The 26,317-nt window shown below is 42.6% G+C and overlaps 1 protein-coding gene across 5 annotated transcripts; it reads right to left on the reverse strand.

The window, feature by feature from the left end:
* Positions 1–5,349: 5,349 nt before the first annotated feature.
* LOC106581182 (hepatocyte nuclear factor 1-beta-A-like) lies at positions 5,350–26,060 on the reverse strand. Of its 5 annotated transcripts, none has more exons than XM_014163063.3 (10): positions 25,484–26,060; positions 22,354–22,553; positions 21,731–22,001; positions 21,117–21,352; positions 14,522–14,673; positions 12,955–13,081; positions 12,446–12,646; positions 12,030–12,148; positions 9,533–9,577; positions 5,350–7,621 (listed from the first exon to the last, which is right to left on the reverse strand). In XM_014163063.3, the coding sequence occupies exons 1-10, from the start codon at positions 25,846–25,848 to the stop codon at positions 7,601–7,603; spliced, it is 1,737 nt and encodes a 578-aa protein (XP_014018538.1). In that variant the 5' UTR covers positions 25,849–26,060; the 3' UTR covers positions 5,350–7,600. The 5 variants fall into 5 exon arrangements, with proteins under 5 accessions (XP_014018538.1, XP_014018537.1, XP_014018539.1 ...); XM_014163062.3 differs by having other exon boundaries at positions 21,105–21,352; positions 25,484–26,058; XM_014163064.3 differs by having other exon boundaries at positions 12,464–12,646; positions 21,105–21,352; positions 25,484–26,057.
* Between the last annotated feature and the right edge of the window lie 257 nt (positions 26,061–26,317).

The raw sequence follows: 26,317 nt of genomic DNA on the forward strand, positions 1-26,317 counted from the left end.
TGTCGTCTTATCACATAGGAATACTACAGATCTTTGTAGAGGGCGCTGTCGTCTTATCACATAGAAATACAACAGATCTTTGTAGAGGGCGCTGTCGTCTTATCACATAGAAATACTACAGATCTTTGTAGAGGGCGCTGTCGTCTTATCACATAGAAATACTACAGATCTTTGTAGAGGGCGCTGTCGTCTTATCACATAGAAATACTACAGATCTTTGTAGAGGGCGCTGTCGTCTTATCACATAGAAATTCTACAGATCTTTGTAGAGGGCGCTGTCGTCTTATCACATAGAAATACTACAGATCTTTGTAGAGGGCGCTGTCGTCTTATCACATAGAAATACTACAGATCTTTGTAGAGGGCGCTGTCGTCTTATCACATAGAAATTCTACAGATCTTTGTAGAGGGCGCTGTCGTCTTATCACATAGAAATACAACAGATCTTTGTAGAGGGCGCTGTCGTCTTATCACATAGAAATACTACAGATCTTTGTAGAGGGCGCTGTCGTCTTATCACATCGGAATACTACAGATCTTTGTAGAGGGCGCTGTCGTCTTATCACATAGAAATACTACAGATCTTTGTAGAGGGCGCTGTCGTCTTATCACATCGAAATACAACAGATCTTTGTCGAGGGCGCTGTCGTCTTATCACATAGAAATACTACAGATCTTTGTAGAGGGCGCTGTCGTCTTATCACATCGGAATACTACAGATCTTTGTAGAGGGCGCTGTCGTCTTATCACATAGGAATACTACAGATCTTTGTAGAAGGCGCTGTCGTCTTATCACATAGAAATACTACAGATCTTTGTAGAAGGCGCTGTCGTATTATCACATAGAAATACAACAGATCTTTGTAGAAGGCGCTGTCGTATTATCACATAGAAATACTACAGATCTTTGTAGAGGGCGCTGTCGTCTTATCACATCGAAATACAACAGATCTTTGTAGAAGGCGCTGTCGTCTTATCACATAGAAATACAACAGATCTTTGTAGAGGGCGCTGTCGTCTTATCACATCGAAATACAACAGATCTTTGTAGAGGGCGCTGTCGTCTTATCACATCGAAGTACTACAGATCTTTGTAGAGGGCGCTGTCGTCTTATCACATCGAAATACAACAGATCTTTGTAGAAGGCGCTGTCGTCTTATCACATAGAAATACTACAGATCTTTGTAGAGGGCGCTGTCGTCTTATCACATCGAAGTACTACAGATCTTTGTAGAGGGCGCTGTCGTCTTATCACATCGAAATACAACAGATCTTTGTAGAAGGCGCTGTCGTCTTATCACATAGAAATACTACAGATCTTTGTAGAGGGCGCTGTCGTCTTATCACATCGAAATACAACAGATCTTTGTAGAGGGCGCTGTCGTCTTATCACATCGAAGTACTACAGATCTTTGTAGAGGGCGCTGTCGTCTTATCACATCGAAGTACTACAGATCTTTGTAGAGGGCGCTGTCGTCTTATCACATAGAAATACTACAGATCTTTGTAGAGGGCGTTGTCGTCTTATCACATCAAAATACAACAGATCTTTGTCGAGGGCGCTGTCGTCTTATCACATAGAAATACTACAGATCTTTGTAGAGGGCGCTGTCGCCTTATCACATAGAAATACTACAGATCTTTGTAGAGGGCGCTGTCGTCTTATCACATAGAAATACTACAGATCTTTGTAGAGGGCGCTGTCGTGTTATCACATCGAAATACTACAGATCTTTGTAGAGGGCGCTGTCGTCTTATCACATAGAAATATTACAGATCTTTGTAGAGGGCGTTGTCGTCTTATCACATAGAAATACAACAGATCTTTGTAGAGGGCGCTGTCGTCTTATCACATAGAAATACTACAGATCTTTGTAGAGGGCGCTGTTGTCTTATCACATCAAAATACAACAGATCTTTGTCGAGGGCGCTGTCGTCTTATCACATAGAAATACTACAGATCTTTGTAGAGGGCGTTGTCGTCTTATCACATCAAAATACAACAGATCTTTGTCGAGGGCGCTGTCGTCTTATCACATAGAAATACTACAGATCTTTGTAGAGGGCGCTGTCGTGTTATCACATCGAAATACTACAGATCTTTGTAGAGGGCGCTGTCGTCTTATCACATAGAAATGCAACAGATCTTTGTAGAGGGCGCTGTCGTCTTATCACATAGAAATGCAACAGATCTTTGTAGAAGGCGCTGTCGTCTTATCACATAGAAATACAACAGATCTTTGTAGAGGGCGCTGTCGCCTTATCACATAGAAATACTACAGATCTTTGTAGAAGGCGCTGTTGTATTATCACATCGAAATACAACAGATCTTTGTAGAAGGCGCTGTTGTATTATCACATCGAAATACAACAGATCTTTGTAGAGGGCGCTGTCGTCTTATCACATAGAAATACACCCGGAGACACCTGAAACCCCACCTCTTCAAGGAATACCTGGGATAGGATAAAGTAATCCTTCTAACCCCCCCCTTAAAGATTTAGATGCACTTTTGTAAAGTGGTTGTTCCACTGGATATTATAAGGTGAATTCACCAATTTGTAAGTCGCTCTGGATAAGAGCGTCTGCTAAATGACTTAAATGTAAATGTAAATGTAAATACTACAGATCTTTGTAGAGGGCGCTGTCGCCTTATCACATAGAAATACTACAGATCTTTGTAGAGGGTGCTGTCGTCTTATCACATAGAAATACTACAGATCTTTGTTGAGGGTGCTGTCGTCTAATCACATAGAAATACTACAGATCTTTGTAGAGGGCGCTGTCGTCTTATCACATCAAAATACAACAGATCTTTGTCGAGGGCGCTGTCGTCTTATCACATAGAAATACTACAGATCTCTGTAGAGGGCGCTGTCGTGTTATCACATCGAAATACTACAGATCTTTGTAGAGGGCGCTGTCGTCTTATCACATAGAAATGCAACAGATCTTTGTAGAGGGCGCTGTCGTCTTATCACATCGAAATACAACAGATCTTTGTAGAGGGCGCTGTCGTCTTATCACATAGAAATACTACAGATCTTTGTAGAGGGCGTTGTCGTCTTATCACATCAAAATACAACAGATCTTTGTCGAGGGCGCTGTCGTCTTATCACATAGAAATACTACAGATCTTTGTAGAGGGCGCTGTCGCCTTATCACATAGAAATACTACAGATCTTTGTAGAGGGCGCTGTCGTGTTATCACATAGAAATACTACAGATCTTTGTAGAGGGCGCTGTCGTCTTATCACATAGAAATACTACAGATCTTTGTAGAGGGCGCTGTCGTGTTATCACATCGAAATACTACAGATCTTTGTAGAGGGCGCTGTCGTCTTATCACATAGAAATACAACAGATCTTTGTAGAGGGCGCTGTTGTCTTATCACATAGAAATACTACAGATCTTTGTAGAGGGCGCTGTCGTCTTATCACATCAAAATACAACAGATCTTTGTCGAGGGCGCTGTCATCTTATCACATAGAAATACTACAGATCTTTGTAGAGGGCGCTGTCGTGTTATCACATCGAAATACTACAGATCTTTGTAGAGGGCGCTGTCGTCTTATCACATAGAAATGCAACAGATCTTTGTAGAGGGCGCTGTCGTCTTATCACATCGAAATACAACAGATCTTTGTAGAAGGCGCTGTCGTATTATCACATCGAAATACTACAGATCTTTGTAGAGGGTGCTGTCGTCTTATCACATAGAAATACTACAGATCTTTGTAGAGGGCGCTGACCGTCTTATCACATCAAAATACAACAGATCTTTGTAGAGGGCGCTGTCGTCTTATCACATAGAAATACACCCGGAGACACATGAAACCCCACCTCTTCAAGGAATACCTGGGATAGGATAAAGTAATCCTTCTAACCCCCCCCCCCCTTAAAGATTTAGATGCACTTTTGTAAAGTGGTTGTTCCACTGGATATTATAAGGTGAATGCACCAATTTGTAAGTCGCTCTGGATAAGAGCGTCTGCTAAATGACTTAAATGTAAATGTAAATGTAAATACTACAGATCTTTGTAGAGGGCGCTGTCGCCTTATCACATAGAAATACTACAGATCTTTGTAGAGGGTGCTGTCGTCTTATCACATAGAAATACTACAGATCTTTGTTGAGGGTGCTGTCGTCTAATCACATAGAAATACTACAGATCTTTGTTGAGGGTGCTGTCGTCTAATCACATAGAAATGCAACAGATCTTTGTAGAGGGCGCTGTCGTCTTATCACATCAAAATAAAACAGATCTTTGTAGAGGGCGCTGTCGTCTTATCACATCGAAATACAACATATCTTTGTAGAGGGCGCTGTCGCCTTATCACATAGAAATACAACAGATCTTTGTAGAGGGCGCTGTCGCCTTATCACGTCGAAGTACTACAGATCTTTGTAGAGGGCGCTTTCGTCTTATCACATAGAAATACAACAGATCTTTGTAGAGGGCGCTGTCGTCTTATCACATAGAAATACTACAGATCTTTGTAGAGGGCCATAAACACAGAAATTGACCAATAGGGCTCACTGCTTCAAGGGTTATGTGCATTGTGTTACACATTGCTCCAACTGGCAAGACACACACACACACACACACACACACACACACACACACACACACACACACACACACACACACACACACACACACACACACGCACACACACACACACACACACACAGGGATAATGTGACAATGTGTGCTCCTGGGAATTCAGTGTGTCAATGAGATAGCTTGAATAAACATGATTTGCAAAAGCATGAGGTGTGTGGGGTCATCTGGTCAATAGGAATACATTCCTTTCACACTTCTCATAAGGAAACGGTCAGGTGAAAAGGTAACACTAGGGAAGGCTAATGTTGTCAAATGCCAGGAAAGTTTTGGCTAAGGTTAGGGTGATAACCATTTCCCTCAAGGTCCCTCATGAGTCATGACTAAGTATACATTTAGCAAGGGAGGAAGAATCAATGTATTATAAAATCTGTCAACCACTCTTCCCACTGGGCAAAAACTGGTTGAATCAACGTTGTTTCCACATCATTTTAACAAAAAAGGAAATGTGATGACATTGAATCATTGTGGAAAACTGATTGGATTCGAAAAAAGTAATCAACTTAAGGGAATTTAGTATTTTTTTCACACAACTTTTAACCTAAATCCAATGACATCGGTGAAATTGTTTGTTGATTTCAGGTTAGTTGACAACTCAACCAAATGTAAATGAAAACTAGACGTTGAACTGATGTCTGTGCCCAGTGGGTTATTATATCATCAAAAAATAGAACCTTTCTGTTAATACACACCAAAACAGAAAACACTGACCAACACTGATTCATTCATTTTGAAAAAAAGCTTTACTTGAATATCGACATTTTCTCAGAAAGTATAAATAATGATTTTAAAAGATTGATTTCCATTTAATACAAAAATAATACATCAAAGAGAAAATCACTTTGTCTGTCATCTACAGTTGAAAGTGGCCCTGCATGCCCTCTGGTTAGATGGCAGTGGGATGTTTACAACAGATTGAAACAAGGTAGTACACAATAATAACAAGGTAGTGACCTATTGAAAGGGAGTCTGTATGTGCCTACACCAGAATATGGAGGTGGAGAGGGTATGACTTCCATTTAGAAAATATAATATAAAAATAATTATTCAGAAAACAAACAGACAGTCAAATGCAGGCTACACAAATACTCATGATAAAAACCAGATTGTTTGTAACCTGTCGTTGTTTTTCTGGACCCCCCTGGTGGATTGGGATTGCAAAAGTAACTAATATTGTTTGTGTGGCTGGGTGTCCAACACTCCATAACATTCCTTAACCACTGTGGAATCCAACCTGATTACAACGGTTGCTGTCACAACAAGAGGTGCTTTCATCTTCTACCCCTTCACAAATTAGAAGACCCATATCACTGTTTTGCTTGCAAATACTTGTAAATATTGTCATTATGATTATATGATTTATGACGGAGAATATATGATTTTAAAACGCTCCAATTCCATATGTGTCTTTAAATGAGGAAACGTTGGGAATGAGGAAGTGGAAGGAGAGGGGATGGAGCCTGAGAAGGCTAAAGTCCCATTCCTGAAGTTCACCTGAACCCTATGCGCAAACATCAGTCAGAGAGAGGTCTCCCAGGAAGGCAGGCAGGCAGGCAAGGGATTGGGACTATGTGTGCATCCTAAATGGCACCCTATTCCTATTTTGTGCAAAACTTTGAAATAGTGGATTATATAGGGAATAGGGTTTGGGACAAAGCTATAACTAGGTTTGAAGGCATACAGTGAATATTTCAGTCAACCCTCACACAAGGCAGACTTTGTTTATGATGTCATGGCACGCTGACTCTCTCTTCAGAACGAAACATGGGAAATGGGTGAAAGAAAAACACCCAAAGTGTCCAACTGAATTTCTGTCTACTGTTTATACAGGATCTACTGTACATGTATATAAAAACAAAATAAAACTTTGGTGTAAGGTTTTGTGTCGTGTTGCGGGCAGCTCTGACAACAGAAGCAACATGAGGGTCACTAAGTTCATAGAGTAAGGATGCGTCTCATAAATTCCTCTGTCTAAGTGTGGAGTACTGTACACGTTTCAGTCTTCTGAGGCTTCATATGCACTTCATATGCACATTGCAAAGTCCTTCAAAATTCTAAAGATTGTCATATCTTTCAATCACAGTTTAAAAATGGAACCAAATAAAAAATACAAATATATTGTCTATTATATTTCCCCCGTGTTGGGAAATAACAAAGGTTGAAATCCTTTAGACACATAAACAAAGTTATAATTATTGGCACTATTGACTGTTCAGTACAGAAAATCACATTATGAAAAACCAATATGGAAGACTCCTTCAAACAGAACAGATATATGGTATATGAAATATCTATCTACAAAAACCTATACAGTTGCTCAGGACAAGGTTAATATGATTGTCATCCAGTAGTTCTGATAGTGGTGCATGGACGTTGATAATATACAGTATAGTGGGGATCAGATTATTCAGATCTGTCATTATGAGTGGGCACTGGGCCAGATGGAATCACCCAGTCCCCCATACACTCCTTCCCCACCACAGCCCAACATAGCTGTGCCGACTGAGGCAGATTGTGTCCTCTCAACTCAGCATCCATATATCTTCATCTTTCCACATCGCATCACAGTATCATGTTAGTTCTTCATGGACATCACTCCACCAGTCTTATTCTTACATACCACAGTGTGTCAGGCATAATGTGAAGATCCATTTGTTTTGTTAGAGAAATGAATACTGTGTTCACAAAATTGGTTGTAGTGAAAAATCATACATCCTTGTTGATCCTCTGTATGTCAGAGGAAATTCAGTTTCTCCTCCCTTCATTTGGGTGTCTATTAATGCAAACCTGCAGTGTTCGTTTCTCTCCCCATCTCTCACTCCTCCCGCCCTCCACCGCCGCCACTCTGGATTTATTGACTGACTCATTGTCCAGTGCGCTGTTGCCAGTTATTAGGAGTTGTCACAGTTACCACAGTGAGAGGGTGGAAAAATGTGCTCCTGTTGCTAGGCACCAAGGAAGTCAGGTGCGTACTCTCACCAGGCTTGAAGAGGACACTGCAAAAAGAGAGAGCGAGAGAAAGGGGAAACAAACATCAGAGTGAGCACATCACACAAATAAATTAAGAAAATCTATTCAAAAACACAAGAACCATTTTCTGGTGAGGATGTATTTAATATGTGGTGTCATGATAATAGGTCCCATTTCTAAAGTCCCCTGGGTATCAGATTCAGATTGGATGTAAACGGCCTACCTACGCCACACCTGACTAAATACATTCCACATTCTTCTTCCGCTTCACTCTGAAAAGCCTTGTTACATTCAAATGGCCTTTTGGAGATTGTTTGTGGAATTTATTTTTTCCTTTCTCTCAAGGGGTGCAGGCAGTTGACCAGCAAACAGCCCTACCTGATAAAGGTGGCCAGCTGCTCAGACCACAGTCTTTAGACACTGTGCTCTAAGTGGAGGTGAGTTTAACATGGGGTGGGAGGAGAGGGGGGTCCTCAGCAAATACGAGAGTTATAAAGCCTCAGCATGTTGGTCATGTCATGAGAAGAGCCTACTGGTCTCTCTGCACCACCCAGTCCAAATAAAGGCCTGATAAGAGGAGAGGCAGCCTGGAAGAGCCTGCTAGCTAATAGCTGTCTAAACGCTGTCTGGTTTAATTGCTGGTCCACCTATAAAGCTACAAGTATACCATGATACCATCAAAGCATAGCTCAAATCTAGAAACCAATATGTTGAGGTTTATTTGCTTTGCTCTGAAAAAACATTACTGATGGCCGTCTTAGGTCTCGTTACTCAACACATTACACAGGGTCAATGTAGAACAATGGGTCCTACATATATATCAAACCAAAGGCAGCCAGTCAGTATCTAGTTTAACCACTCTATCAAGGGGACAGGTAGCTTTCAAGCCAATCGGAGCATCTGCCAGAATGTTGTCCTGTGCGAGACATCTCAGCCCATCAACCCAATGAGCAGTGACAGTGCTGCGGCCGGGCGACATCAAGTGCTCTGTCTCAGGCAGCGTGGGAAATTGAGCGTGTGAAAGCAAAGCACCGAGGAAGGCATTTCAAGCTAGAGCGATCACTGAGACCAGGGAGAAGTAGGAAAGAGGAAGAGCTGTAATTACAAAAAAGACCCCCCCCCCCCCACAATAGCAGGGAAGTAAGTAGCAGGACACAAGCCTCCTGAACTTTGATTAACAGTGGGGTTCATTTCCTGATCAGGGGACTAGGTCTGGCCAGGGATTGACCGGCCTGTTCTCTCCCCAATGGAGAGGAAAGCGAAAAGAGGCATCGTTAATCAATTTAAGTTCAGGATGAGGGCACAGGTGATTGATTGGTCCAGCCTTTCAAAGGAAATAGGAATTCTGAGGAGTATCCATACACCCGACTCCTTGGGCCAATGATTGAGATTTGTAGTCCACATGCTCTGACAAAATCAGAGTGAACTGAGTACTAGCGTCAAACACAGCATCAAAGGCAGAGCCAGGCAAAACATTAGCTGTGAAACCGTTAAGTAAATAAATACAGGTTGTATTAATCCAAATCTCATTGGTCTGATCTCATATTGGCCGTCATTGACTTTACAAGCATAAGAAAGGTAGTGTGTCTTGATTGTGTGAGTTAAGGTTCCTGTATCAGTCTGTATAAACATTAATTTATGCCTATAAAGTAATGGAAAGCACACACATGTACTATGCAAAATATGGTATATTGCACACAAATATTCATTCGAATGTTCTTGGCTTTGGGACAACAACACATCCCATTTGGACGAATTCACTGTGCCAGTCCAGTTAAACTAAGTTAGCCTGGTCCCAGATCAGTTTGTGCTCTTGCCAACTCCATTGCTGTAATTTTCAAGACAAACATAGTTGGCATGATGGCACAAACAGACTGGCACTCAGGCTAAAACTAAGTGATTTTATTGAGTGACCGTACTAAGAAAATAGTATTTACCCAGGAGAGACCCCCCAGTTGCACCATCTTGTTTACGGTAGAATCCTAATGTAACAGGGATTAAACAAGTCAACACACAATCACAACTCACACACCTAGTGTGTGTTCCAAAAGGAATCCTATTCCTTACATATTGCACAACTTTTGCCATGAGCCCTATGGGCACTGGTCAAAAGTAGTGCACTAAATAGGGAATAAGGTGCAATTTCAGACATAGCCCTACTGTATCTATCCTAGTCTATCAGCCTACCGTATCTATCCTATTCTATCAGCCTGCTGTATTTATCCTAGTCTATCAACCTACTGTATCTATCCTAGTCTATCAGCCTGCTGTATTTATCCTAGTCTATCAACCTACTGTATCTATCCTAGTATATCAGCCTACTGTATCTATCGTAGTCTGTCAGCCTGCTGTATCTATCCTAGTATATCAGCCTGCGGTATCTATCCTAGTATATCAGCCTGCGGTATCTATCCTAGTCTATCAGCCTGCTGTATCTATCCTAGTCTATCAGCCTGCTGTATCTATCCCAGTCTGTCAGCCTACTGTATCTATCCTAGTCTGTCAGCCTACCATATCTATCCTAGTATATCAGCCTGCGGTATCTATCCTAGTCTATCAGCCTGCTGTATCTATCCTAGTCTATCAGCCTGCTGTATCTATCCTAGTCTATCAGCCTGCTGTATCTATCCCAGTCTATCAGCCTACTGTATCTATCCTAGTCTATCAGCCTACCGTATCTATCCTAGTCTATCAGCCTACTGTATCTATCCTAGTATATCAGCCTACTGTATCTATCCTAGTCTGTCAGCCTACTGTATCTATCCTAGTATATCAGCCTACTGTATCTATCCTAGTCTGTCAGCCTACTGTATCTATCCTAGTCTATCAGCCTACCATATCTATCCTAGTCTATCAGCCTGCTGTATCTATCCTAGTCTATCAGCCTACTGTATCTATCCTAGTCTATCAGCCTACCGTATCTATCCTAGTCTATCAGCCTACTGTATCTATCCTAGTATATCAGCCTACTGTATCTATCCTAGTCTGTCAGCCTACTGTATCTATCCTAGTCTATCAGCCTACCATATCTATCCTAGTCTATCAGCCTGCTGTATCTATCCTAGTCTATCAGCCTACTGTATCTATCCTAGTCTGTCAGCCTACTGTATCTATCCTAGTATATCAGCCTACTGTATCTATCCTAGTCTGTCAGCCTACTGTATCTATCCTAGTCTATCAGCCTACCATATCTATCCTAGTCTATCAGCCTGCTGTATCTATCCTAGTCTATCAGCCTACCGTATCTATCCTAGTCTGTCAGCCTGCTGTATTTATCCTAGTCTATCAGCCTACTGTATCTTTCCTAGTCTATCAGCCTACTGTATGTATCCTAGTCTGTCAGCCTACCATATCTATCCTAGTCTATCAGCCTACTGTATCTATTCTAGTCTATCAGCCTACTGTATGTATCCTAGTCTGTCAGCCTACTGTATCTATCCTAGTCTGTCAGCCTACCGTATCTATCCTATTCTATCAGCCTGCTGTATTTTTCCTAGTCTATCAGCCTGCTATATTTTTCCTAGTCTGTCAGCCTACTGTATCTATCCTAGTCTGTCAGCCTACTGTATCTATCCTAGTCTATCAGCCTGCTATATTTTTCCTAGTCTGTCAGCCTACTGTATCTATCCTAGTCTGTCAGCCTACTGTATCTATCCTAGTCTGTCAGCCTGCTGTATTTATCCTAGTCTATCAGCCTACTGTATCTATCCTAGTCTATCAGCCTGCCGTATCTATCCTAGTCTATCATCCTACTGTATCTATCCTAGTCTATCAGCCTGCCGTATCTATCCTAGTCTATCATCCTACTGTATCTATCCTAGTCTATCAGCCTACTGTATCTATCCTAGTCTGTCAGCCTACTGTATCTATCCTAGTCTATCAGCCTACTGTATCTATCCTAGTCTATCAGCCTACTGTATGTATCCTAGTCTGTCAGCCTACCATATCTATCCTAGTCTATCAGCCTACCATATCTATCCTAGTCTATCAGCCTACTGTTAGTGAGTGCTCAGTTTGGGGAGGGGGTTGTGTGTCGGTTGTGAGGAAGATTTGGTGTGTTAGTAGATAAAGAAATGGATCAATCAGATCTCTAATGGGAGGCTTGCACAAGATACAGTACAAAGCCTCAAAGCTTTCCAACTTACATTTAGAACAAGCTATTTTAGTTTAAATGCAGCTTATGACCGCAATTTATGCAAACATCTCCCAGAGAGTAGCAAAAGTGATTATTACTAACATTATACATGCACATGCTCTAATACACAGAGAGGTCAAATATCGCAGATGTACAGACACCGAGGACAGACACTGAGGACAGATACTGAGGACAGACAGAGAGGGGAGACTGTATTGACTGAGTCAGGGCCAGGGCCATGGGGGAGGGGCCTGATTGTGGCCTGTGTTAGGTGACACTGAGTCATGTTATTGACTGACCTGTTTGCTGGATGACATGGAGCTAAGAGTACTGAGGCTGTTGGCGTCTGTCACAACCATGGCTGAGGGAAACCGTGACTGGTGGGAATACTGCGGTGGCTCCTGCTTATGAGGGTACACTGCCAAAGACAAAGACATAGAGAGAACGTCTCATTGTTAATTTTACCCCAATAGATTCACCTTTATTAATGGGTTAGCAATAGGTTTAGGATTAGGGTTAGGATTAGGCTACATCTGTACATGCTGAAATGTTGTTTTAAGCTCTCTTGCCAACTCCTTATGGAATTGTCATGCTAAACATGGCGTGTCAATCAGTGAAAAGGTGCTGGCAAGACAGCCGACAAATATCTGGGACAAGGCTATATTGGCATTATATCCCATCTATGACATGGCATTAGCAACCGTTTAGTGCTTACTAAGAGGCAGGTACTGACTGTGTGAATGAGTCACGGTGGCCATGAAGGGCTGCTGGTTCATGTGGCTGGGGGACTGCTGCATCAGGCCATGCTGGTGGGGACTGTGGAGCTGCTGGGAGAACTGCACCGGCTGCAGCGCTGCAAGGCTCCCTGCCACGCTGTTGATCACCGGCACTGACTGGGACTGCGACGTGTTCAGACCTACAACCACATAGAACTTAAGTTATTTGGCTCATATCAAAAGCATAACAATACAAGCATGACTATATTTGCAATGCAGTGCATTACTTTTGACCCCTATGGGGCCTGGTTAACATTATTGCACTATGTAGTGATTCAGGTGCCAATTGGAGCTCTACCATTGTGTACATACGAACATAGAGGTCATACGAGAATATGTGCATAAAGAGAGGAGAATAAATGGGCAGTTATTACAGTAAGAGAATCATTTGTGGAGACATGGGGAATACAGAGCACTGGCTGGTTGGTTGATTGGTTGGTTGACTCACTCTGTGCGATGGTCATGACTCCAGAGAGAGGCATGATGAGGTTCTGTGTCTGCTGGTGTGTGTGGTGGGAGCTGTGGATGTTGGTCAGCGTGCTCACAGGTGGCAGACCTCCACCTGACGCAGACATCTAGAGAGAGAGACACACTAAGAAACTTAGTGATACCATTCTGGACCAAGAATGAAGTCATGTACTGGCAATATCCTAAATCTAACATGCTAACTAGATATAAGGATGGTTAAATCAGTAATATAGTAAAGCATGGCGATCACTTTAGAAGTGAAACCAAATGTTCTCAGCAATGCAGCTCACACAGATAAATGTTGAGTTAGTTCTGCTGCTTTTGTCTAACACTGTGCTTGTGTAACTCCAGTCATCTACAGCGAGCAAATAATGAGGAAAAAATAAATACAAAATAATCCAATAATGAAGCATAAAAGCACAGATTGAAGGTAGTAGTGTGTATGCATGTGTGTGTGTGCGCGTGTGGGTGTGTGTGTGTTCATGCACGCAACTGTTTTCACATTTCCTGCCAGCTGCTCTGAGAGGAGGGGATGGTCAGACAGTGGATTCGTCTCAAATGGCACTATATTCCCTATATAGTCCACTACTTTTGACCAAAGCCCTATCGGCCTTGGTTAAAAGTAGTGCACTATATAGGGATTAGGGTTCCATTTGGGACTTAGACAGTCATCTGTACGGTACCCATAGATAACAACCTGTCTGCTCTGACCTTTTCCACATTATACTGACCGGCTCTCCCTTTGAAAATCGAACTTCCTACTGACAGGAGAGGATGATATATGCACTATGAATCATCAGGGATATTCTCACTAAATAAATATTGTGATGTTCAACTTTGTTGGATTTAAACAACACAAATCTGGTTAGTGCCATAATATCATTATTATTCTGATCCTAAGAATACGATATCATCATTTTTTGGGACCAGCGTTCAAGAGAATGTCTGAATGTACGGTACTGGCCAAGTTTCGCTTTCACCAATCAAATATTGGAATAGGACAGAGGGCTGAGTTTCTCCCCTCTAGCTCCCTTTTCTGAATGTAGAAAAAACATTGAACATAATCAAGTGCTGTCGTCATTTCCATGGCAGAGAAAGCAGTGCTGAGCGCTCCACCCTCCACTTCTCTTTACAGGGCATTTAATCAATAAGCTCAGAATGTTTCTTTGTCAAGTATATTGGCTCAGCTCTGGACCTGCCCAGTTGACTTTGGTGGTGAAGGCTGTACTGTATGTTAGGCCTCAGCCATGGCCTGCCACCTGTCTCCACTTTCCACTGAGAGCAGCACAATGCTCTAACTGTTGTTCCCTACAGACTGTTCCATGGGAGTCTGGCTCAGGGACCTGCTTTATATGTCTATGGTTGCGTTCCAAATCTCACCCCATTGCCTTATATAGTGCACTACTTTTGACCAGGGCCCATAGGACTCTGGTCAAAAGTAATGCAGTACAGAGGGAATAGGGTGCCATTTGGAACGTACCTCATGTTAAACGCAGCCCTGGTCCTTATCTAATCAGAGGCTAGGAGGGCCCAGGTGTGTTACTCACCATCTTGGCGTCAGGTGACAGCAGACTGTGGCTGGGGTCCAAGCTGCCCGGAGACACCTGCTGTAACACCGACTGGCTGGTCGCCATGCTGCCGTGGTGACTGATGGTCGTCGAGGAGCTGACCTCACCGGGTCCCTGTTGGCTGTACCGCACTGGTGAGAGAGGGAGAGAGAGAGAGAGAGAGAGAGGGGGGGGGGGGGGGGAGGGAGGGAGGGAGGGAGGGGAAGAGAGAGGGAATGAGAGAGAGAGAAGGATGGAGGGGAATAGAGAGAGGGAGGGAGAGAGAGAGAGGGATGGAGGGGAAGGGAGAGAAGGAGACGGAGAGAAAGAGTGAGAGAAATTGAGAGATTGTTAGATTGAGAGTTTGTTTCTTGACCTAACAACATCTGTGTCACACAGGATAACAGTATATAGGGCAGAGAGATACAGTAGCAGGCCTCTCAGTATGACTAAGTGTGCTGTGTCCAAGCAGTCGCTCCAACCCACCAAACTCACCTGCTCTTTGACTCAGACAGGGAGAGCAGAGCAAACACACACACTGACCCCTCCACTGGTGCTATCAGCCCAGCTCAGCCAAGGCCATTCAGTGTTTACAATACACCGTACACCAGCCCCCCATAACCCCAGTCCTAGACTTTATGAACTCATGCACCAATTTTTTATTCAGGGGAACCCATTGAGACCAGGGTCTCATTTACAATGGTACCCGGAGGACAACAATACAAATAACAAAACATCATCAATAAAAACAAAATAAACTACAAATTAGAGAATCGACACTACAGCTTCAAACATCACAAATACAATTATTTACATTTGTTCCAAACAGTTGCAATTCAATTCCGACAGTTGCAATTAAATTCATTCAACATTCAAGTCCTAAACTGCCTTAGAGGCACCAGAGAGTCAAAATGTAGGGAGTTTTGTAGGCTATACCAAAAAATGGGGGGCACTAAAACTGAAAGCAGATTTACCTAGATCGGTGCGTACTAGAGGAAACTTGAAAGGTAACCATCCCTGTGAACGGATTTGGTGTCTCATGTTTTGTATTTTAACAGTGAAGTGAGTTAGGTCGGAAGCTTGTGTAGTAGATCTTTTAAACAAAAAGGGTGTAATGAACTTTAATGAGGACCAGTCAACCTTTTGATACAGGATGCAGTAATGCGTGTTAAAACTGTCATGTGATAAAGCAAAGGGCACTATGGTAGATGGCCTCCAAAAGTTTAAGAGTAGTGGCTGTTGCATTCTGGTAAATGGTGTCTCCATAGTCAAGAACTGGCAGGCAGGTTGACTACAATCTGCTTCCTGCTGTTTAGGGAGACGTATGATCTGTTTCTTTAAAAGAAGCCTACTTTACACCTCAGCTTCTTGCCTAGCTCATCTGTATGTTTTTTAAATGTCAAATTATTGTCAATCCAAAAGGCCATATATTTATAGTCGGCAACCTGCTCGATGAAAGAACCAGCCAATGCATAAATGCGTAAGCCATCTGAAGTACTTCTATGAGAATTAGAAAGCAGCAAACCTTTCGTTTTTCCTGCATTAAGTACAAATTTTAAATCATCAAGGGCTTTGTGCAAGGCAACACAATCAGATTGCAGCTCCAACATAGCCTAGTCAGCCGTAGGGGCAATAGCGTGCATAACAGTGTCATCTGCATACAGATCAATGTTACAGGTTTTTTCAGATAGACCAATATTATTTATATAAATAGTAAAGAGGACAGGTCCCAAAATCGACCCATGACAAACACCTTTAGAAATATCGAGGTTCCTTGACACCATCAGAAAGCACACATTGTATTATGTCTGGCAGACAGTTCCCAAACCACTTGCAAGACACCTGGCCGAGGACCATTTCAGACAACCTTTAAATGAGTAGGGGATGGTCGACAGTATCAAAGGCCTTGGATAGGTCTATAAATATGGCAGCATAGTGATTCCTACCCAGCATGGAAAGGATCTCTCTGTGCCCAGGTAAAGGTATGGAAGTGAAGAAATGCCTTCTACATACAGTATGTCATCAATAGGGAACCCTGTCATGTTCTCACCTATCCTTCCACTGTCCAAACACTTAGTCACTGAATTATGTGACATCACTGAATGACCCATCTCTTAATCCCGTGTCTAGACCCCTTGTTGTCTCCCACCTCCGGGGGCCAAAGGAATGCTGCTCTCCTCCTGTCAAATGGATGTTTGCCAATCCTGGCCCCCTTTGATACCAACAGAGCAAACATTACACAATTACAACCAATGTCAAACACATTCTTATCCTGTAGTCTCAGTCTCACACAGAGTCTCCCTCCCTCCCCCCTGCAGAGCAGAGCAGTGGGCTGTGACACTGGGCCAGTCTCAAATGGCACCCTTTTCCCTATATAGTGCACTATTTTAGACCAGGGCCCATAGTAGTGCACTATGTAGGGAATAGGGTGCCATTTGGGACAGTGTTTACTCTCAGATCCCAGATCTTCCCTGGGCCCTCTGTCCCTGACCCACGCATGTCACACTGAGTGCCCTGGCTGCCACTGTCCCAGATAGTCACAGACAGTCACAGACAGTCACAGGCAGTCACAGACCGGGGACACCAACCACCATATGTCTGCCATAAAATAATGGAAGATCGTATCTCACCCAAAATAAAGTTTATCCTTAGCAAAAACATGATCTACTGCCTGGGGGAATACAACTAAATCAGACCAAAGAATTGATCATTTTCATCTTGACTGTATTTCATCCACTAACAACTAACATGTTGTCCAGTCTGTCCAGGCAGGCCACAATAGAACCACAGACAGACCTCATATTGTCCTGATGAACACACTAGCAACCCCACAGCACTCCACTGTGTCTTGTTAACACTGCTACAGGACAATAATGCACTCCATTGGGCCCATAACCACCATAGCCTCACAATGGCAGAGGACTCATACACAGGCATTTATCTCCAAGCTGGGCAACCTGTAAAGTGTCAAGGGAGTGAGGTGCTATTCAAGCCAGTTTGTCTCCCTGTGTCAGGCAGTAATTGTGGCTGCAGGGAACCCTAATCCCATTAAGGAAGGCTTCCGTCGTCTAGTTGGTGTGAGGCTATTGGTCATTTGGAAGGAGGAGAAGGCCTCCATTTCTGGGACACCAGTGGGGCGGCCAGCAGTGTTATTGGGATATTATAAAGACGCTGTCAATATAGCTTGAGATGAAGAAATCTTTCTTCTTCAAGATAACATTATATTGCAGAAAAAACAACCCAAATTTTAAACAACTACTGTACTTTTGTCTGCAAGACATTTGACCAGTTTCAGACTGTGTCCCACATCTGCTCTTATTTACATTCTAAAAAAGGTAGCTATCTCCCCTATATCACTCTCTAAATTGTCATCTTAAATATTGGGGAGACTAGAAGTAGACCAGGGGGAGGGTGAGAACCCTGCGAAGGGGAGTGATAGTGTAGGCAGCAGGGAGTTGCAGCAGGCTTAAAAGGCTTCAGTACTCTATGTGACCCATGTAATATCAAAGCCTCTCTCCCCATCCCCAGGCACTGGTAATTGTAACTCCAGTGCATATGAGAGACCTCCCGGGTCTCTGCAGGACGTAGCAGGCCTTTGTACCTCTCTGACCAGGCTGGGGCTAACCTGTGGACAGAGCAGGGCCAGGCATAGGGCAGGCCTTGCCTCTCTATCCCTCGGCCAGGCCAACTCCCACATAGCCTGGGGTGACACAAGGCATTGAGGCAACACAACCTGCTCACTGTTTTTCCCTCCTATAATATATGGTGTTTTACTCTCACTGTAGTTAAATCAAATCACACTGTTTTCAGAGGATTACCAAATGAACGGAACGTGCCCATCACACCAGTCTACCAGGTATTGAACCACACTCTCCTTACTGCCGTCTTAATCTTACAGCTAAAACCTTTCCAGTGCGTCAGATTAGGTTGGAGATTCCTGAATCAGCAGGCTTTGCCGTGTGAGAGGAGGGAATAGTCTTCAGAAAAACGAGATATCAGCAGGTTATCAGGCATTCAATTCAATCTCTTAGCACATTCTGGTGAAAAAGATGCTACTGTTGCTGAATTATCTGTGCTGATTGGCCCATCAACGTTTCTATCTCAACTTTGATGCAGGTCAACATAAAGGAAGTCCTATTTAGAACCTAGACAGAAGCAACAAAAAAGAAAAGCCTCCCACCTCTATACTTTGTTGCGAGATGTATGAAACTTGCTCCCCATGCTCAGCTTTCAGATTCACCCTCAAAGTGGCCGAAATGTTAATCTTTTAACTTAAAATAAAACAATGACTTTTTCATGGTCAGCGAGCGTTACGCCTTTTCTTTTTCAATGATAATCACATTTTTAGGTTGTACCTCGACTCACGTTGGTTGAGCACCCTCCACTTCTTTCAAAGAAATAAACCTGACAACTATAAACAACACAACAGTATGGTCACGACATCCTTTTCACATGAAGTATGGTAAACACACAGACACACACGTATTGGCATCCGTTTGTATTAGAACAGGGTTGAATTCCAATTGCCTGTTCTCATCTTTTCTATAAAAGCACAGGTTGTATGGTTAAGTGAATGATCCAAGGGGAAACTACAGCCCTAAAAGTATCATGGCTTCAGACACAATGGATCCTTCAGCTGATGAAACAGTTCGATTAGACCAACAGTATGTGTGCATCACCTATTTACATATTTAGACGTGACTAGTAACAGAAGAGATCTATACATTTGTTTTGTTTGGTCTTTTGCCAAACATTGACAGTAGAATAACCTCGTCTGTCCCCAAAAAATACTATTTCACTTTGTATGCCCATTTTGGCCAATCAAGTTACCTCACCTTTATCAACAGAAGTAAGAGAATCAATGAAAACTCCAGGAGTAAGAGGTTTTCTTTGATGTGACACTTTAGTGACCTCCCACACATTACTATTGTAGTGGCGATAGCTGGACGGGGGGTTACCCACACACACCTCTCTATAGACTGGAGCACAAGGGGTCATCAGTCCTGTCTGGCCAGAAAAGAGCCAATACCCCAGAGGACAGCTCATGCTGCTCTGGTCTGCAGAGCGCCCAGCCCCAGCCTCCCTCAGCCACTATACTGACGCCCCATAAAGGTAAGGAGGGCTTTAAAACAGACCCTCCCCAAGGCCCAGCTGAGATAAAATAACCTAGGTTACAGTCACTGCAGTCTTCTAATACACCACAAACAACTGGGACCCCTGCCAGGCTGGGGTATAGAGAGGAGAAGTCAGGGGAGCCCCTTATCGAAGGCCTGGGAGATGTAGTAGCCAAGGATTTTAATTGTCCATCAAGCATGCATAATACAGGCCGTGGCCTAGCAACACGATGAGGCAACCTGCTGGGGTGCTATTGTCAGGCCAGGGGCTGACAGTGAAAAACAGTCGATGCTGTCGGCAGGACACCTTGTAAGCAGGCAACCGAGGACTAGGGGGAGCAAAGTAGCTTCTGCTTCTGACCCTTACCCTCTCCCTCTCTACAACCAGCCCCTTCTCCCTCACCTCCACACAAGCCTACCACTGAACCTGCCTCCTCACTTTGCAGCCTGAGGTCAATGCTTGGTCAGGTGTGCTGGGAAAACCCCCAAGCAAACAGAGCATGGGCTAATGGGCCCAGTATAACCAAAGGTAAAAGAGCAACCCGAGGCAAACGGCTTGTTGTTCTAGAGAGTTGACCTCGTGTTCTAACATGAAAGAACAACACGAGGCTTTGATTGAGTTTCTCCAATCATTGTTTTTATGGTGGTTTGCGATGGCACTGAGGATAATGCTATGCCAAGATATCAGCTCCATTTTATGTCTTATAGAGGCCGAGGTAGATGGCTAAATTGCACTGAGTGCAAACAGCATTATGATATCAAACGGTCAGTTCATTGGATTTCCCATTTACAACTTCAGGAACTTTGTTGATCCCCCAAAAGTCACAAGCAACCGACTGATCTTATGCTTTTATGAATGTGGAAGTAGTGGTTGTAGGTTCAGCTACTGCTGAATCCCTCCGTGACCCTGCCCTGACCCTGGCCTGTCACAGGACTGCTGCTCTTTGTGCCACTCTCCTGCTCCTGCCTGCCTGCCTGCCTGCCTGCCTGCCTGCCTGCCTGCCTGCCTGCCTGCCTGCCTGCCTGCCTGCCTGCCTGCCTGCCTGCCTGCCTGCCTGCCTGCTGACTTTGGAGTGGAGATTGCAGGTACAATGTGGATTGTTCTCAGTGTGTTTTTAAAGATCATTATAACAATGACATTTTCTCAGCTCCCTAAGTCACTCTTATTGATCACTTGCCCTCTCTCTTCTCTCTCCCTGATGTCATCAACCATTTTTCTTGCCACTTTTCACTCTCGCTTGGGGATGGAAATAAAATCATCCAAATCTTTTGCCAACCATTGTTCTTTAACTGTCAAAGGCATGTCCCTGATCAAGATGCCATAGTGATTAAATGGACTCAGATCATGGCTGAGACAGGTACAGCAAGAGGAAAGACCACATTTGAATGATTCCATTGTTGTGTAGTATTATATTAGATATAATAGCAGAGTAATGTACTGTGGTATGCATGTGATGTGGAGACGCTACCTTGCATCTTACTAGGGGGGGATGCGCTGATCTGGGAGCTGTGGTGGTGTGGGGAGCTGTGGCTGTGAGACAGGAGAGGGTTCATGCTGTGGGTGGGTATGGGGTAGGCATCCATCGCCAGCTTCTGACGGAAGGCCTCCTCCTTACGACGGTTGGCAAACCAGTTATAGACCCGTACCTCAGTGACCAGGTTAGAGCCCAGCCCATGCGCTTTAGACGGAGACACCCCTCTCTGAAGACACTCAGCCCTATAGGAGGAGAGATTGAAATATTATCAATGGAATACAATGGAAAAGAACAAAGGGAAAACATAATGATAGTTGCATTGGAATGATAGTTGGATAGTGTAAACAAAGAGAGACATTAAAACCTGTCAAAATCATTCTAAGCTAAGGCCATGTGCTGCAGTAATGATGGCGTTAGTATCAAATAAGATGTGCCAAACATTCAATTATTCAATGAGAAAACAAAACTATATCCCAAATGGAACCCTATTCCCTATATAGTGTACTACTTTTGACCAGAGCCATATTGGCACCAGTGCACTAAATAGGGAATAGGGTGGCATTTTTGACGCAAGTCAAAAAGGTGCAACTTTCTCATTCTCCAAAGCCTCCTCCCCTCACCTGTTGCACTCCTCCACCAGCGCCTCCCGCTCCTCCTTGCTGGGGTTCTTCTGTCTTTCATAGGCCTGGTAGAGGATCTGTTGGGATGCAGGCCCCCATTTAAAACGGTTCCGTCTCATTTTCTTGCAGGAGGGTTCAGAGCCCACCTCCTCCCCTTGCTGCCCCATGCCCTGACCCGGAGGGTTGAACTCTGGGAAGAAAAACAGCACCTGATCCTGACCGCCTTTGTCGGTCATATTGCTGTCAGAACCTTGCACTGCCTGGTTGAATTCTGGAAAATAAGAACAAGGTACATTGATACATCTCATGTCACATAAAACATTGTATTGGGGGGAATGGAGACAAAATAAACCAATAACACAATAACAAGAAATAAGACATAATTTAATGAGGGACAATTGCACAATACAGTATGTAGCCTAGGCCATAATGATAAATCAGACACATTTGAGGCATAGGCTTACTGGAATATGTTTCTGACCATATGTAGAGCCGAGATATGAAATTTATTTTCATGCACGTTGTGTTGTGGATGACCATTAGAATTATGACGCCCAGGCCAACACACCTCTGTGCCTCTAACTGTATTGAAGGCTGTGTGAGAAACTCAAATATTAACTTACGTCTGAGAACTTCCCGCTGTTTCCTGACATACCAGGTGTAGAGCGCCGCTCGCTTCTGAGTTTTCATGGGCGTGCCTTTGTTGAGGTGCTGTGAGAGGTGAGACTGATTTAGCCCGGTTACATCCACCACCTCACGTTGTGGTATGTTGTGCTGTTGCATGTAGCCTTTGATCATGCGAGCGGCACGCCAGGGGTCCTCACTGCGGTTACATAAAACACATACAACAATATTCACTTCACCTTGCTAAATACATGTTATTCGTTCTATTAGAACCCGAATAGTGTTATGTGTATAATGGCCTATAGGTTGTGGTGCTACATTAGCACTCACACTAATAGCACTGCTAATCATCAGCTAAATAAGTTCCTAACCTAGCTACAGCACCTAGCTACAGCACCTATCTACAGCACCTAGCTACAGCACCTAGCTACAGCACCTATCTACAGAACCTATCTACAGCACCTATCTACAGCACCTATCTACAGCACCTAGCTACAGCACCTAGCTACAGCACCTAGCTACAGCACCTATCTACAGCACCTAGCTACAGCACCTAGCTACAGCACCTAGCTACAGCACCTAGCTACAGCACCTATGTACAGCACCTATGTACAGCACCTAGCTACAGCACCTATCTACAGCACCTAGCTACAGCACCTAGCTACACCACCTAGCTACAGCTACAGCACAAGCATTTATTTCCCTTGGTTTATTCTATTAGACTTCTTCGCCTGATGTTATCCATGTTATCCCCAAGTTTTGGGGGGTTGGGTCAATTGTTAATAAATGACTGTTAATCATTATAAAATAATGTACTTTTTACTCCATACATTTTCCCTTACACCCAAAAGTACTCTTGAAAGCATTTTGAATGCTTAGCAAGACAGGAAAATGGTCCAATTCACGCACTTATCAAGAGAACCTCCCTGGTCATCCCTACTGCCTCTGATCTGGAGGACTCACTAAACACACATACTTTGTTTGTAAATGATGTCTGAGTGTTGGTGTGCCCCTGGCACTACATTTTTTTTTTTATCCAAAAAATAAGGTTTGCTTAATAAGAAATTTGAAACGATTTATACTTGTACTTTTACTCTTAAGTATATTTGAGCAATTATATTTACTTTTGATACTTCAGTATATTGACAACCAAATACTTTAAGATTTTTACTCAAGTAGTATTTTACTGGGTGACTTTCACTTTTACTTGAGTCATTTTCTGTTAAAGTATCTTTACTTTTACTCAAGTATGACAATTGGGTACTTTTTCCAACACAGGTGGTTTCATAATACATTCAATAACCTGAAAATACTCAGAATCAGACCTATTTTCAATTCAGTGTATTTACTGTAGCTAAGAGGCACAACTGAGAAATTAGAACATCTAAATCCTAGACCTTGGCCTATAACTGATCCACAGTTTTTGAAACGTCAATATTTCATAGCGAATGTGAGATATCAAGGATATAGGATACAGAAATATATTACAAATGTTACCAAATTAGGCTATCAAATGATCTAAACTCCACGAATTGGATAGGCCTAGAGTACATTGGTTTAGAAGTGCAGAATTTTATGTCAGCTGAGTCCTACACACTAAAGTTATAGCCTACATTTTCCCATTTGGACAATATGCCCATAGGCCTAATTAAATTCAGACGGAATAATCCCAGAATCGAGTGTGAATGAAATAAAATAAATAAGTGATTTGGTAGAATAAAATCATGTTGTTTGGTTAAATGTAGGAAATTGATAATACATTGATAAGAAATTGAAGAAATTCATCAGTTCAGGGCTTCCATCCAAAATCGCATTTAATTATCGAAGAATACATTTGCCCATGGGGTAAAATCATCAGAATTATTCCAATGCTTCAATTATATCAATAATAAACACAATTGAATTGCACCCATCGATGACAACGCAATAGGACGCTTTATGTCTATAAGAAAATGTATTTCAAACTATTTAAAAGGCCTAGCCTATATGCGCAGCGTGCTCTAAAAGATTGCAGTGAAACTACACTTACTTAGCCTAAACCATCGCAGTCATCTCAGATTAAGTATGGACTTCACATGGGTAATTGTTGCAAATCTACACACAACTGTTTGTTTTGGAGAATTAAGTCTGCGGGTTTATACGTTGGTTTAGATGTTGGTTTATAACTTTCGACAATGAATAACCAGATCTCCATTCACTCTAATCATACGACACTGTGTATCTTTCAGTTGATGATTTATAGAATACAATTAATAATAACTTAACTACACGTGGGTTAGTTTTGATTTTCTGCAGGCCAGTTGATAATGTTACTAGCGTAATGAATGAACATTTATAAATGGCTTTTAGAAGATAAATTAAGACAATAACAACATTTACAAAGAGTAAGGCCTTTATAGACTACATTCATAAAACAAAATAATATTTGCTTTAAGAAATGTTGGAATATTTCGCAAGAACATTTTTATTATTATTATTATTAGAGCCTATATGTAGTGCAACATTGCATCCTACGTAATAAACAAATACGTTGATGTGAATTAACTTTCTCATCTTCCATTGCCAGATATAATCTAGGTGAGAGAGATCGAGTAAAATAAATATAAATAGATCTCGTTAAGTTTATATTTTGCTAAGGGGAAGAAATAATAACCCGTGTGGATAATTAGTAAAAGTACTATTGGCGCGTTATTTTCATTTGATAACATAAGGAACATTGAGACCTATTGCCAGGCGCTTGATATGTAAATTAAAATACGTTTTTACACTAATTTTGTCATCATTCTAAAATACAGACACAATGCAGATACACTTCTGAGTTTTGCGGTCAGGCAAGTAGGCTATAGTTTTCATGGGCCACGCTCTGAAAATTAATTCTGGAAGAAATAACTTTAACAGGCAGATAACCCTAATTGTTGTCCTAATTTGCCCTAATTGTTGTCCTAACTTGCCAGACAATGTTAAATATAAAGCGCTTTAAATGCACTGAAATGACACCTACATCTAAAATAAGTAGCCAAATAAATAATACAATATTATTTTGGTTATGAGCCTATACGCTACACATTCATTCGGTAATGAACATCCCTTAATGTGTGAAATTAAACATTTAAAGTTCTATTCACTTACGCTAATATTCGGTCAACTTCTTCCCTCTGTTCCGCTGCTTCCTCGGTGTTAAGTGACTGGAGTTCTTTCAGTATAGGTGGGGTATCGAAATCGTCCCCGTCCTCGGACCCCTCATCTCCCGACAGTTTGCCCTTACTGTGCCCATTGGTCAACGTAAGAAATACCGGCTTCGAATCATTTCCGTTGATTTTAGAACTTGGCGGAGACATCTGTAGATTCTCCAATTTAACTCCAAAGCCATTCGGGCTAGGGTCCATATCGTCCAAAGCTTGGATCAGAACATCTTTGGTAACTCCGGAATCTAACAAGGCGCTCAAGAGCTCCTGTTGGAGAGATGTCAACTTGGACACCATTTTCGAGAACATTAAAAAAAGTTATATTCTGAACTAAAAGGGAAAGGAAGGTTGGGGAGAAGAAAGATCTAGAAAATACAAAAAAAGTCCGTTCTCCCCTCCTCTCCTGCTCCAGTGGTTATGTGAATTCCCTACTCCTGACACCTGCTCGGAGAATCTGGTTCACTTCCCAGTTGAGAAGAGTGATATAATTTGCCATGATGCTTTCGGAGGGCAAGGAATATAAAACATGGTAATTTGTGGGCTGGCTGATGGGGCCTTTATGCAAATCATAAGAAGAAGGCTGCACTGACTAACTGAAGCAGGTAGACCTGACGGTGTTTACACTGCAGAGCTGTTGCTTTTATTGGCTCTGCTTATCAGCAGCACAACTTTCATGAACTTCGGACTGTTGTATAAAGACTTTGGTGAAAGAGGAGGGATGGTATACTTGTGATAATAATAATACTAATAATACTAATAACGATAATAATAATACATT

This window comes from Salmo salar, chromosome 20 (genome assembly GCF_965601325.2).
Source record: "Salmo salar chromosome 20, fSalSal1, whole genome shotgun sequence".
NCBI lineage: Eukaryota > Metazoa > Chordata > Actinopteri > Salmoniformes > Salmonidae > Salmo > Salmo salar.